General features: G+C 37.1%; 1 protein-coding gene across 5 annotated transcripts in view; it reads left to right on the forward strand.

Annotated features, from left to right (window-relative positions):
• The window catches only part of SOS1 (SOS Ras/Rac guanine nucleotide exchange factor 1), a 52,470-nt gene that overhangs the window by 32,807 nt on the left and 6,800 nt on the right, over positions 1–12,863 (forward strand). For all 5 annotated transcript variants that reach the window (XM_054819528.1, XM_054819529.1, XM_054819530.1 and 2 more), the window contains 9 exons: positions 1,327–1,454; positions 2,431–3,086; positions 8,030–8,111; positions 8,529–8,651; positions 9,195–9,298; positions 10,432–10,654; positions 11,328–11,447; positions 11,774–11,936; positions 12,294–12,411. In XM_054819528.1, the coding sequence (XP_054675503.1) occupies positions 1,327–1,454; positions 2,431–3,086; positions 8,030–8,111; positions 8,529–8,651; positions 9,195–9,298; positions 10,432–10,654; positions 11,328–11,447; positions 11,774–11,936; positions 12,294–12,411 (1,717 nt within the window). The remainder of the gene's footprint in view (positions 1–1,326; positions 1,455–2,430; positions 3,087–8,029; positions 8,112–8,528; positions 8,652–9,194; positions 9,299–10,431; positions 10,655–11,327; positions 11,448–11,773; positions 11,937–12,293; positions 12,412–12,863) is intronic.

Here is a 12,863-nt window from a genome sequence, read left to right on the forward strand (position 1 = left end):
GTCAAAACAAATGTTTCAATTGTGTGGAGCCAGTTCTTGGTGTGTAATAGTCTGAAACACTTGTCTCTTAATAATCCTGTAAATAATTGTTATCTCAGTTTTATGTCTAAGCCAAAACTGTAGTCAGCGATTTTTTTCTGTGACTATAATGTGAAACATTTTAATGCTTAAACGAAGGTTTAAAACAAAAATCCTGGTAGATAATAAGCTGAACACAAGCCAGCAGAACACCCTTGCGGCAACGAAGGCCTGTATTGCTGTGTGTATTGCAAGTGTGTAGCCATGAGGTTGAGGGAAGTGGCAGTGCCTACACGTTCAGTACTGGCAAGGCTGCATTGGGAGAACCATGTCCAGCTTGGGCTTCCTGTTGACATTGGTGTACTGAAATAAGCTCACTGGAAGGGCTTGTCAAGGTGACACAAGGAATGGAGCATGTGATGAAGGAGAAGCTGGGAGAATGGGCTTATTCATTCTGGAGAGAATGACGCTAAGGAGGAAGGGAAACCTTCCTGCTGTCTTTGACTGTGTGATGGGTTGGGAAGACAGAGAAATACTTCTTGCAGCTGCATAGTGCTTCCATATATTCCATTATGAAAAGTCAATAAGGGAAATCCTAATAAGCTATTAGGGAAAAATTTTTTTGCCGTGAGGGATTTCAGACATTGGAACAGATTGTCCAGAAGGGTTGTGGCCTCTCTATCCTGAGAGAAATTCAAAACTCAATATGGCCCTAAGCAACCTGATCTATGTTAGGTCTGCAGTTGAGTTGGAGGTGAGATAAGATAATCTCCAAGGTCCCTCCCAACCTGAATTATTGATTAGACTGTTGTTAGTGAGGTGAGAGCCTCCATAATCTTCTGTTTATAAATGTAATGATGGAGTTTTGCTTAGCTTTTGGTCCAGCTTGCCTGTTCCAGGAGCATTTATACGCGTTACAAACGTACAGACATCCCACAGATTTAATCTTGTGCTGTAGAATGTATGGGGATCTCACTTCCTCTTAAGATTTAACATCTCTCGTGGGTTCTGTTGTTTGGACACGTAAGGTAAACCAAACGAGTTTTGAGGTAAATAACGTGTGCCTGAGTGTGTCTGTATCTGGAGACTAGTGACTGCTGCTCTCATTTTACTGACATTAAGCTCTTACCAAACAGTTGTCTCTCTCGCCTGTGTCAGTAATGCACCTGGTTATTTCATTAGCTTCAATAACAAGCAGGAGCATGCAAAATCGGCAGATGGTTGGATTTCTTCCTAAGTCAAGCTTCTGGATTTGCACATACCAAAATGCTTGTAACACTTCTTGTATTTGAATTTCAATGTTCACAGCAATTGGAAGAAAAAAGTGAGGATGAAGAGGATAAAGAGTGCTTAAAACAAGCAATAACTGCCCTACTAAATCTTCAAAGCAGTATGGAACGGATATGCTCCAAAAGTCTTGCAAAACGAAGGCTTAGGTAAACATGTTTCCATTTTTCCTGCTTTCTACTCTTAATGCTTTGCTATAAATCCAGGGCTCCCAGTTTCCTCTTTTAGTAAACAATGAACAAAATAGTTTGTGACAAGCCTGCTTTTTCAGAGGAAGTGACATCAAAGCCAAGATAATTTGTTATTGTTTTAAAACCGTTTTAATTTCTATGTGTCCTTGCATACTGGTAGTTGAGACGTTCTGAGAATTCACTGGTAAGTAGAAAGTTATGGCATTTGTGGGTTAATTATGCTCAGATAATAAATATCCACCTAAAAATACTGTAAAATTACATTTCTGTGTGATTCAAAGGGAATGGTCTTGAATTTGAAACTACTTAATCTGAAGATTTTTTTGTGCAATGGCTAGTTAAATTACCACTGGATAATAGAAATAGATGCATAGATAACTAGTACTTAGTTGCACTGTTGTAGCAAATTCTTGGATTATGCCATCTGCTCTTTGATTTAATGTTAATATTTATGCCGTTATTTAAACATGCTAAAACTTTGCTTTGTTCTTAAAATTGTTTCAATGTTTTCTTTGCCAAGCAAGTTCTGTGCTGCAAAGTGTAATCTTTAGGCTTAGACATGAATGCATTTAACAGCTTATTTTCTCTGAATGTGCTTTTTTCAAATTAATGCAGTCTAAAATTGTTTGTCAGCTATGGAAATGAGTGGTTTGTTAGGCTTAAGAAACACTAACGGCTTGCCTACTTCTCATTGCCAGAGTTTAGGTAAAACGTTTATTGCATAGAAGATAAGTAGAAAATTTATCAGATGAGGTATTTAAGAGAAACATTAGTCAAGGCTTGCAATGATGCTCATACTGAGTGCTGAAATTGCATTTTTGGTGGAATTCTCATGACTCTGAAAGATGATCTTGTGTTTTTGCTGTTAGTGGTGGCTGTGGTTTTTAAATACACATATACTAATAGGCTGCCTCTCTCCCATCCTTCACTGAAGTGAATCTGCATGCCGATTCTATACTCAGCAGATGAAGGGGAAACAGCTAGCAATTAAGAAAATGAATGAAATCCAGAAAAATATTGATGGTTGGGAGGGTAAAGACATTGGACAATGCTGTAACGAGTTCATCATGGAAGGAACACTCACGCGTGTAGGAGCAAAGCACGAGAGACACATATTTCTGTTTGATGGCTTGATGATTTGCTGTAAGTCAAATCATGGCCAGCCAAGACTTCCTGGTGCTAGCAACGCAGAATATCGGCTAAAAGAAAAGTTCTTCATGCGGAAGGTACAAATCAATGATAAAGATGACACTAATGAGTACAGACATGCTTTTGAAATCATCTTAAAAGATGAGAACAGTGTTATTTTTGCTGCTAAATCAGCTGAAGAGAAGAACAACTGGATGGCAGCATTGATATCTTTGCAATATAGAAGCACGCTGGAAAGGATGTTGGATGTAACAATGTTGCAGGAAGAAAAAGAGGAGCAGATGAGATTTCCAAATCCTGAGCTTTATAGATTTGCAGAACCTGACTCTGAAGAGAATATTGTGTTTGAAGAAAATATGCAGCCCAAATCTGGAATCCCCATCATCAAGGCAGGAACCGTTGTCAAGCTCATCGAGAGGCTGACTTACCACATGTATGCAGGTGAGGCACTTCATTTATATAGCTAAAACTCAAGGTAAAGACTGGTTTATGCTTCTCTTTCTGTGTTAAATACATGCAGCAGAATATACAGAGTGGGCAGAAAGTGAATATACTTTGCAGTGCACATATTCTCACATGCTTCTTGAGTTAGGGTTTTTGAGATCTAAATATGGCCCTCTGTAGCTATAGCAGTTAAAAATATGAACCCTGTTTGGCTGAACGTAGTGGGATATGCATGTGCATAAGGTTATTCTCATGCAAGGGATAGGGGGGTGGGGACCTGCAAGAATTGAGCTCTAGACAATACTTTTTCCTGTATGCCCCAGGCTACAAGAGTTGCCTTCCCTCCAGACTTCCAAAGCTGGGTGGCACGTGAAGCTGCCAGCGTTGTGGGAAAGAATTATGGACCCAGTGTTTTCAGTTAAGGGTTGTACTCTATCAGCTATTACCTGTGTCCATGCTGGCATGTAATGAAAGGACCAAATACCAGCTTGCCAGAAGCAGTCACTTGCATAATGTGGCCTCGGAACTTCACCTTAATCAGAATTTCAATGGGGATTTGATTTAAGGACTTCTGTCTTCAGGTTTCTTTTTGTATTGAAGATACATCGAAGTCATTTATGTGATCGTCTAGTCCAACCTCAGTTGTTCTTGATAATTGCCCAGGATTTTCATAGGCTGTGCTGAAAATCATGGGCTTGGGGTTTGGGTTTGGATTTTTTTTATTTGTTTTTTTTTTATTCTACCTGTATGTCAGTTATTCTGAAACTTCATGCATCTTGGTATTAGTGCTTCTCATATTCAACTGTAGATTCTTTTTCTTCTCTTATATCCTAAATTGTTCTTCTGCAGTTCAGTCCTGCATACGCTGCATAGACCAGGAATATTTGTTTGGAAGAAACGGGGACTGAGCAGAATATAATTAGTGTAGTTTGGAAATTTTGTTTATTTTTAAAATGCTTGTAAATACATCTGTTTACTCCATTACTTCTATTGCTCTTCTCCATATTTCCTTCAATGAGCTTTCCTAACATTTATTAGAAACCCAAATGCACTATTGTGCTGGCAGTTTTGTGCCTGTCTTCATTATCTTATAACTTTATAAACTTTTAGCTCTTGGCTTTGAATTTTACAGGCATGATTTATGACATAATTTTATGGTTTTGGAAGTTAAAATAAAACAATTCAGCCTTAGAGAAAGGAAGACACTTTTTTTTTTTAAAGCTAGCATTGTATTTGGCAGAGAATTAGCAAAAATAGTACTTCGTTAGTGCCCTTGTGAACATTTGCTTTGGCTAATTTGTGCACCATTGACAATTGCCCTTTCCATACATGCTGGGACATGGGTGCTGTATCCTTGGTGTTGCTCCAGGTGCCAGCAGTGCTCTCCACACATTGTCTTTGTCCAGGGAGCCACAAACTACATTCTTCAGTTCCATAAAACACAAAGGCCTGATTTTAAGGAATATGTAGCTTGTTGAAATACGTCTTTTGTATTGCTTTTTTTTTTTTTGCATCTGCATGTTTTTTTGGCCTTTCTAGCACATAGGACATCAAGGAAGAATTCAGATCGATTGATTGGATCTGCCTTTGTCCACAGTCATTTAATTCCCTGCTTGTAACAGCCTCAATTTAATAAAGATTTAAGTATGTTGCTTGAAGCCTAACGTTGTAGGTATGTGTGACATTGAGCAAACTATTGTATGACTAAACTGAGAACATGGGTACTGTGATACAGGCTGAGAGACTTTGACCAAAATAATAAAAATGGTGTTTTGTGATGTATTTAGCCTGTCTTTGTAGCCATACAGATCTTAGTGCAACATACGTGGACCTGATGCTGAATTGCTAGGTTGCATGTCATTTCTCAACACCCTTCTCTTTCATTCTATGCCTTCTGTTTTATAAGTGGTTTTCTATGAGGAAAAATGTTACCGTTCTAATCAGTTTATCTTTTCCAGGGGAACAAAGAAATAAAAGATATAGTGACTCAGCCAAAAATGCTCTATTGTGTAGGAAACAAGGTCCATTTACTATGTAAATCTTTCAATGTTTTGTTGCATTATACAAGATGCAGTGAGTAGGGCAGCAACTTTCCATAGTAACCCTTTAGCTCTTCTTTTGTACATGTATCAACTGAGTTCAAGGCTTCTGTTTTGCTTCCAGACATGGGAAGATGAGTACTCTGGTGATTATCTAGCCGAACAGCTACAGACTGTAGAAATGCTTTCTGTGCCCCACATAGGATTGTGTATGCGTGATTGTAATCTTAAAATAATTTATTGACTTTATTTTCATATGCCAGAATAGCAAGCCCTTACTTTTCTGAGGCAACTTTTCTCAAATACAGTGTCACTGCTGGATATGGCAGCCCTTGGTCTGATAGTCTAAAGACAGTGTTTACCATAGCTGTGACTCTTCTCTAGGTTTTTATCTCTGTAGGTCAAATACTCTAAGGAATAATTACAGATATAATTGCAGAGATGCTACCAATTTGTTGCAAGTATCTGAAGAGCATGGGCTGTGTTCACACGGTAGTCAAATCAGGTCTCAACTTCTTTGTCATCCATGGACGCATGTCCATCTCATTTGTAGATATGGATGTTGGACCTTTTGTTTTTCTTCCCTCACGTCCCTAACAATGCACAAACCAGCTTATCAGCTGAAATGTTTGTTTTGCTGTGGAACGGGGACAGCCCGGTAGCCTAGCTCTAACGAAGCAGTGCTGCCAGGGGTAGGAGGCATCCAGCCACTGCAACAGTAGGACAGGGAGACAGCTCTGATGGCCACCTGGCCGCAAGGTATGGCAGACTGTCCAAACCATCCTGCAATGGAGCAGCAAAACGGAGAAATCTCTGCAAAAGCAGCTTTCCATATATTTTACGTGAGAGAAACTGCCCTTCAATTAGAAATTCAGGTTCTGACCCTATTTGCATATTCTGGTGGGTTTTATTTGTTTTAATGTGGTTTTGCATTCATTATCTCCTCCTTTGATTCTTGTTTAAGAGCAGCTGGGTTAGGTGGTACAGAGATTTGAAAGTTGTGGCAATTTTTTTTATCTATAGGGCAGTGCTCTTCTATTTTTAAAGCTTTGATATGTTAAGAGTGCTTGTGCGTCATCATAGTGTCCGTTTCCTTTCTTAAGGAATTCAAGGGTGATTATTTATAAATCCTTGTAGAACAAGTTATTGTTCTTTTTTAGCTTTCAAATTGGCTGTATTGAAGAGAGAATTATCACATGAGCAGACATCCTGACTGACTAGTGTTGTCTGTATTTTTTTTAATGCTTGCTCATATATTGTACACTATTTTGAGTTGCAGATTTTGCTAGTAAGATAACAATGTTAGATTTGAATTTCTGATGTACTGAATTTGAAATTCAATATGTATTGTGGATTTAAACACTGACCCTACCTGTAAATAACAATAGCTATGACTCAGAGCTTGCAGTGATCTGAAAATCTTAACTGCTAGGGAGGCTTTCCCTTTCATGCAGGCAAAATCTATTTAGGGTGGGTGCTGTGTACAGAATGCAAGCTGTGAAAACGTGAGTTACTGTGCTTACTTCTATACTTGTTTTTTAGGACAAAAATTGTGTATTTTCATGATGGGGACAGGGATGACATTCTTCATGCAAAGGGATTTGGAATTTTGTCTTTGAAAAGGATTTTAGAGTGTACAGTTTCAAGGAGAGGTGGGAGAGGTGTTATAATAAGAAAAATGGAGTAATGAAGGACATAGAGATGGTAAAGCAGAATAGCCAATTGTTTAAGAAATAGGAATTAGCGCGCAACAGAAATGCAAGGAAATACTCTGTTACACAATACATGGTTAATCTGTGCGACACATTACAGTAAACTGTCGCCCAAATGAAGAGCTTAGTAGAATCTAAGAAAGGTAAACATTGATTCAAATGGACAAGATCCTGGTGAATGGTTTAGTAGGATTTTTAAAAAGCTCTTAAAAACCCATATTCCAGGAAACAAGTCTAATGGCTTAATGTAATGTTAGGTCAAATAATGCAGGTGGGTTTTTCTTCATTACAGCCTGTATGAACTCCTGCTTCAAGTCCTGCACGCTGCTTTTCAGCCATTCTGAAATTAGAAAAAACTTAGAAAAATTATCAATTGGGGTTTGTTTTTAAAATCTTTGTATGGATTTAATACGCAGAGCCATTGCAACCTGCTCACTAATTTTGTTCAGTGATAACAATGTTAACTTTGTTTCTAGTAAGCTCTGTCCAGTGCCAGCATGTTGTCACTGCATTTCCTCTGCACTTGAAAACAAATCGTTTTGCTTTTGTAATTAAGGGAGACAATTTGATTTTCTGTTTTGAATACGTGCTTGTTTTTAAAACACATTTGAATATTTTAAATTAACTGATATGTAATTAGTCAATTTAAATGAAATCTGTTGATTTTCTTGAAGTTAAATATTGCCTCAGAATATAGCTGTCAGCTGAAAAAATATCTAGCCTGCCTTAACCATGACTGGTTATCAGTTGTACTAGTTTAGGGAAAACATTCTCCCCTTGAAGAGGCCATTTCTATCCAATGCAAGGTTACATGCTGTGTCTTTTGAGTTATCTTGTCCTGATCATTGTCAAAACCAAAGTTGTTTACTATATGGCTCATAAATGAAATAATCTATTTATTATTTTCAAAGTTGTTGAAAAGGAATCCAGTCTTTTAATAATTGAAGGGAAAGAAAAAGTCATTGTTTTGAATTTTCAACAGAATAAAAATCGTTTTTGTATTCTCCTTTGTATTGTTATTTTAAGAGGTTCTGAATTGTTACCAGAGTAATTTTGGATTACATCATCTTCTTTGTAAATTGATAGGTTGACATCCTTAATTTTAAAAGATACTTAAAGTTATTTTAAAGTATATAAAAAAAAAATCAGGTAATTGCTGACATGAGCTTAAAATTATTCTTTATCTTAGATCCCAACTTTGTTCGGACTTTTCTCACAACATATAGATCCTTCTGTAAACCTCAAGAGTTGCTGAGTCTGCTAATAGAAAGGTATGCCGCTGTTAAAAATATTGTTCATATGCAGTGCAAATATTTTTTTTTTATTTTTACTCGGAGTAGAGTTTGTAAGATTCTTGTTTTGCAGTTGGTTTTGATTCACTTCAAACACTTTTTAAAAAGTTGTCAAATTCAAGGATTGCAAGTAAAATGTGCAAGTTATATCCAGAAGCTTTAGGATTGTTCGGGTAGCTCCAGTAGCTTCCAGCATCCCAAGGTTTTGTCTTTGAAATCTGTATTATTATTGAATTTAGCGAATCTTTCTATGTGCTTACCAAGACATAAGATTCTGGCCTGTGGAAACGTTCTGAATTTTGAGCTATCTTTAATCAACATTTTATTTGTGCATTTTATCTGTTAGCAAGATTAATGTAATAGAAGCCTAGTACTTATACCCATCTTCTGTGCTAGATTTGAAATTCCAGAGCCTGAGCCAACAGAAGCTGATCGTATTGCTATGGAGAATGGAGACCAGCCTCTTAGTGCAGAGTTAAAAAGATTTAGAAAAGAGTACATTCAGCCTGTGCAGCTACGGTGAGTATTGCATCAACATGACCCAAACTGACTTCCTTTAAGTCTTTTGAAGTACCATCTTTTGGATGCGATGACTCTTTGTGATACCAGCAGCCTTTCTTGTAGATGCTTTGATGGAGAGCATGTATGGGCTGTCAGCCATTTTGACCCTACTGCTTGAAAACCTGGTGGAAATTTGAATTCATGGCATGAAAGGCCTTGGGAAAGGCTTGTGCTGAGTTTTTAGACTATTAGTGTGCAAATTAGTTTCTTACACTAGCCTTTTTTTTTAATCCATGTTTCTGCAAGGCTATACAGCATGTGTGCCACAAAGATGTAAGCAGAGAACATTTTAGATAAAGTTCTTTTTATGAACAATAGCATTACCCTGACTTCTTTAAATTTAAAGTGGAAAAATGCTTATAGCTGGTTGATGATGAAATGCACACAGTAGAATTGCATCTGGTCTGCTGATTGTGATACTCCTACGAGCCCTCACCTTGAAATGCTAGACATGAAGATAGACTGTGTTGTAGAGTGCTTGCTTACCCTCTACTTTTGCAGAGTATTAAATGTGTGTCGGCACTGGGTAGAACACCACTTCTATGACTTTGAAAGAGATGCTGATCTTCTGCAACGTTTGGAGGAATTCATTGGAACAGTAAGAGGTATTTACGGTTTCTTTACGTTTAAAAGCATCCCTTTTCAAAGGTATGGAATGGGATCACTTTTCCTTTCACTGAGCAGATAAAAAAAAACAGGATTGACTGCTTATTAAATAATACACAAAGAACATAAAATAAACCTTAATTTAAAAAAAAAAATATTATTCAAAGTCTGGCCCCTGATCAGAGGAAAGAATGTTACTTACATCCTGATAAATAAGTATTGGTTTTGTTATAAAGGGACTGAAATAATGCAAAATAATAACAACTGAGTAATGATCAGAGCAGAATTAATTGCTTTGATTGTCCTCTTAAACTATACACAGGGGTAATTTTTATAAAAGTTTGATGGTGGAAGCCATTATTTCTTTGAAGCAAGGGTTTTCCAGCTATTTCACAATGCATATTAGACCTGTAGGACACCTTCCAGTTGTGATTGTATAGATCTTTCCTGTTCCCTTGTAAGAAAAACTGAGACAGCTAGAGGAGCTGTTTGTAGGAAAATACTATGTTAGAGAAGCATTTAATGGTTATTTAGCAATTAAAAAGAGGGGGAGAATGAACCAGCTAGTTTACTGTGGATTACTGGTAAATTTTCAATGGACTTGCCATATCATGCATGAAATTCTTACGGTGTAGAGCTAAACAGGCATTTGGCCTTCAGGTTTTATTCTGAGTTTTGATGCTAAATGCAGTAGAAGGAGAAGGTTCTCCCTGTTTATTGTTTTGCCCTTGTATGTTATATGAGGTAAGCATGTACTCTTGCCCAAAGTATGAAGTTCAGGGTGTTTAACCTTCTTTTGCTCAAAAGGCACTTCTGTAGTTCCCATAAACTCATTGTAAAGTCAGAAAAGAAAGGAAAACACTTAATTTGGAGCAGGAGCCTAATTTGGATGTTCTGAATTGTGCTTGGGCAAACTTGGCCTGCTCAGCATTGGCTGTTGAGGAATTCTTCTTTAGATGTTCAAATGCTTTGAGACTTGTGAGAGAACACCACTTATGCACTTCTAAAAAATATACAGTTGCTTTAATTTAGTAGGTTTGGGTTTAAATTCAAAAATTTCTAGATTATACTGACCTCTTTGGAAAAACAATATTAAGAGTAACTAAATAGTAGTTTTCTCTTTGTGTGCCAGGCAAAGCGATGAAGAAATGGGTTGAATCGATCACAAAGATAATCAACCGGAAAAAGCAGGCACAAGCCATTGGGCCAAGTCACAACATTACTTTTGAGAGCCCACCTCCAGCGATTGAATGGCACATAAGCAAACCAGGACACACAGAGACTTTTGACTTGCTCACTTTGCATCCAATAGAAATTGCTCGGCAGCTCACTTTACTTGAGTCAGATTTTTACAGGTAACTTTCCTCCATTGAAAAACACATGACACAAACCAAAATATTCTCCAGCATGAAATTGTTTCTGCGGGCCCCTGCTGTGAAGCCCCACGGTAGGTCAAGGGACTTTACCAATGCTGTATATTAATTGCTGTTTTTTCAGAAAAAAATTCTAAAACCCAGGATTTGTTTTATCCTCCCCAAGTTAACATGCAGTACATGTGATTGATGCATACTGTTAATTGCATTGTGCTGCAGGTTTCTCTTGATATTTTCTGAGTAGATCAACCTTTGAGAAGTATGAATGTTAATTAAATCAGTTTTCTTCATATCCTAGTTTGTGAAGCAAATTGTGGACCATGTCACATCTCACCAGCTGTCTGTGAGAGGTTGTTCAGGCGTTGGAAACTCACAATTTTTAATGGTGAATGAGATGTAGACTTCTTTCTTCATTTAGATGAACAGAGGTGGTTAATAGTCACATAAATTAAGAAATGTTTACACACTAAAGAAGCAGCATAGAAATACCAATCACTTAGTCATGTAGGGAGCCTAACATTATAGAAGTGATACCTTAAGAATTTATTTCCAAATATTAATTCCAAATTCACTGGAAATAAAGACGTTTTGGGAAAACAGTATCTTCTTTCCTGCTTTTAATTACATTTTTTGATACCTGCATCTACTTTTCTAGAGCTGTGCAACCATCTGAACTAGTTGGAAGTGTGTGGACAAAGGAAGATAAAGAAATTAATTCTCCCAACCTTCTCAAAATGATAAGGCATACAACTAACCTCACTTTGTGGTTTGAAAAGTAAGTGACTTTCCTGAATCTGCACCTACTCCATTTCTGGACATTTACAGTCCATTCAGAAGTATACTGTGAAAAATTCTGTTCTGGGAGAATTCCAGTTTTAAGTTGTATTTAGATGCTACAACTAGTCCCTGTGAGAATTTTACCATAATGGTCTCAGCTTTTCATTCTTAGAATATTTTCAAATGTTTATTCTCTAAACATTTTCAAAACTGTGTCAAGTAATTTGATAAACTTTTCATATTTGTTTGTGTTACGACTTAATATTTGATTTTGGAAAACTCATCAATGCTTTAATACAAAATCAAATGTTCTTGTGTATTTAGATGCATTGTAGAAACAGAAAACCTGGAGGAAAGAGTAATTGTAGTGAGCCGAATAATTGAGATCCTGCAAGTTTTTCAAGAGCTAAACAACTTTAATGGTGTCCTTGAGATTGTCAGTGCTATGAACTCCGCAGCAGTGTATAGGTTGGATCACACATTTGAGGTACGGTGAAATGTTTTCCATTTTCGGTGTGGAAGTGTAATGCAGTGCACCTTAGCTATACTAAAAACCTGTCTGTTCAGTAAGCATGTCCTTCAAAGAAGGAGCAAGGAAGGTAAATCCCCCAAAACCTGAATCAATCATGGTGTAATAGAGAGGGTTATTTTCTTGGTTTCAGAAGCAAGAAATCAATCCTCACCTAAGAAAGGCAGAAAAAGGAAGCAAGATCCTGAGATAGTGAGGCACTGTCCTCATGGTCACTGAATTAAATATCAGTGGGAGACTGTTACTCTCAGTACTGTTGCCGGACTACACCTTTACCCTGTCTTTCCAAACAACCCATTTCATCTCTCTTTTTAGCAAATTCCAAGTCGCCAGAAAAAGATTTTAGAAGAAGCTTATGAGCTGAGTGAGGATCATTACAAGAAATACTTGGCAAAACTCAGGTCCATTAATCCTCCTTGTGTGCCTTTCTTTGGTAAGTACGTTTGGTATGAATGAGCTGTATCATGCATAAATATTTGCAAAGTATTGAGCTAGGGCACTAAACAGAGTATGAACAACAGTGAGAAGTCAGTTTTAACAGGACAGTTGGGTTTGAATTTCAGGTGCCCATACATTAATTGCATATATGTGAAAGAAAAATTAAAGTGACTATTAATTGCAGATGTTATTTGCAGTAAAAATAAGTATATCTGTGATGTCTTATTTACTCGTATTTACTTTGAATGTGGTTTAGAGCTGTGTCGTGATCATAAATGCCTTAAATGGAAGGTGGTCACGTTAGAAATATTATTGCAGTTGACTAGTAGAGGAAGAAGGACCCCTTTCTCCATCAAGAATTCCATCAAGAAATAAAACTAGAGTTTTAAGTTTTATAGTGTCTTGTAACTAGAGTCTTATTTCTATTAAAAAGTCTTATTTCTATAA

The sequence above is a fragment of the Grus americana genome, chromosome 3 (assembly GCF_028858705.1).
Source record: "Grus americana isolate bGruAme1 chromosome 3, bGruAme1.mat, whole genome shotgun sequence".
NCBI classification, from domain to species: Eukaryota; Metazoa; Chordata; class Aves; order Gruiformes; family Gruidae; genus Grus; species Grus americana.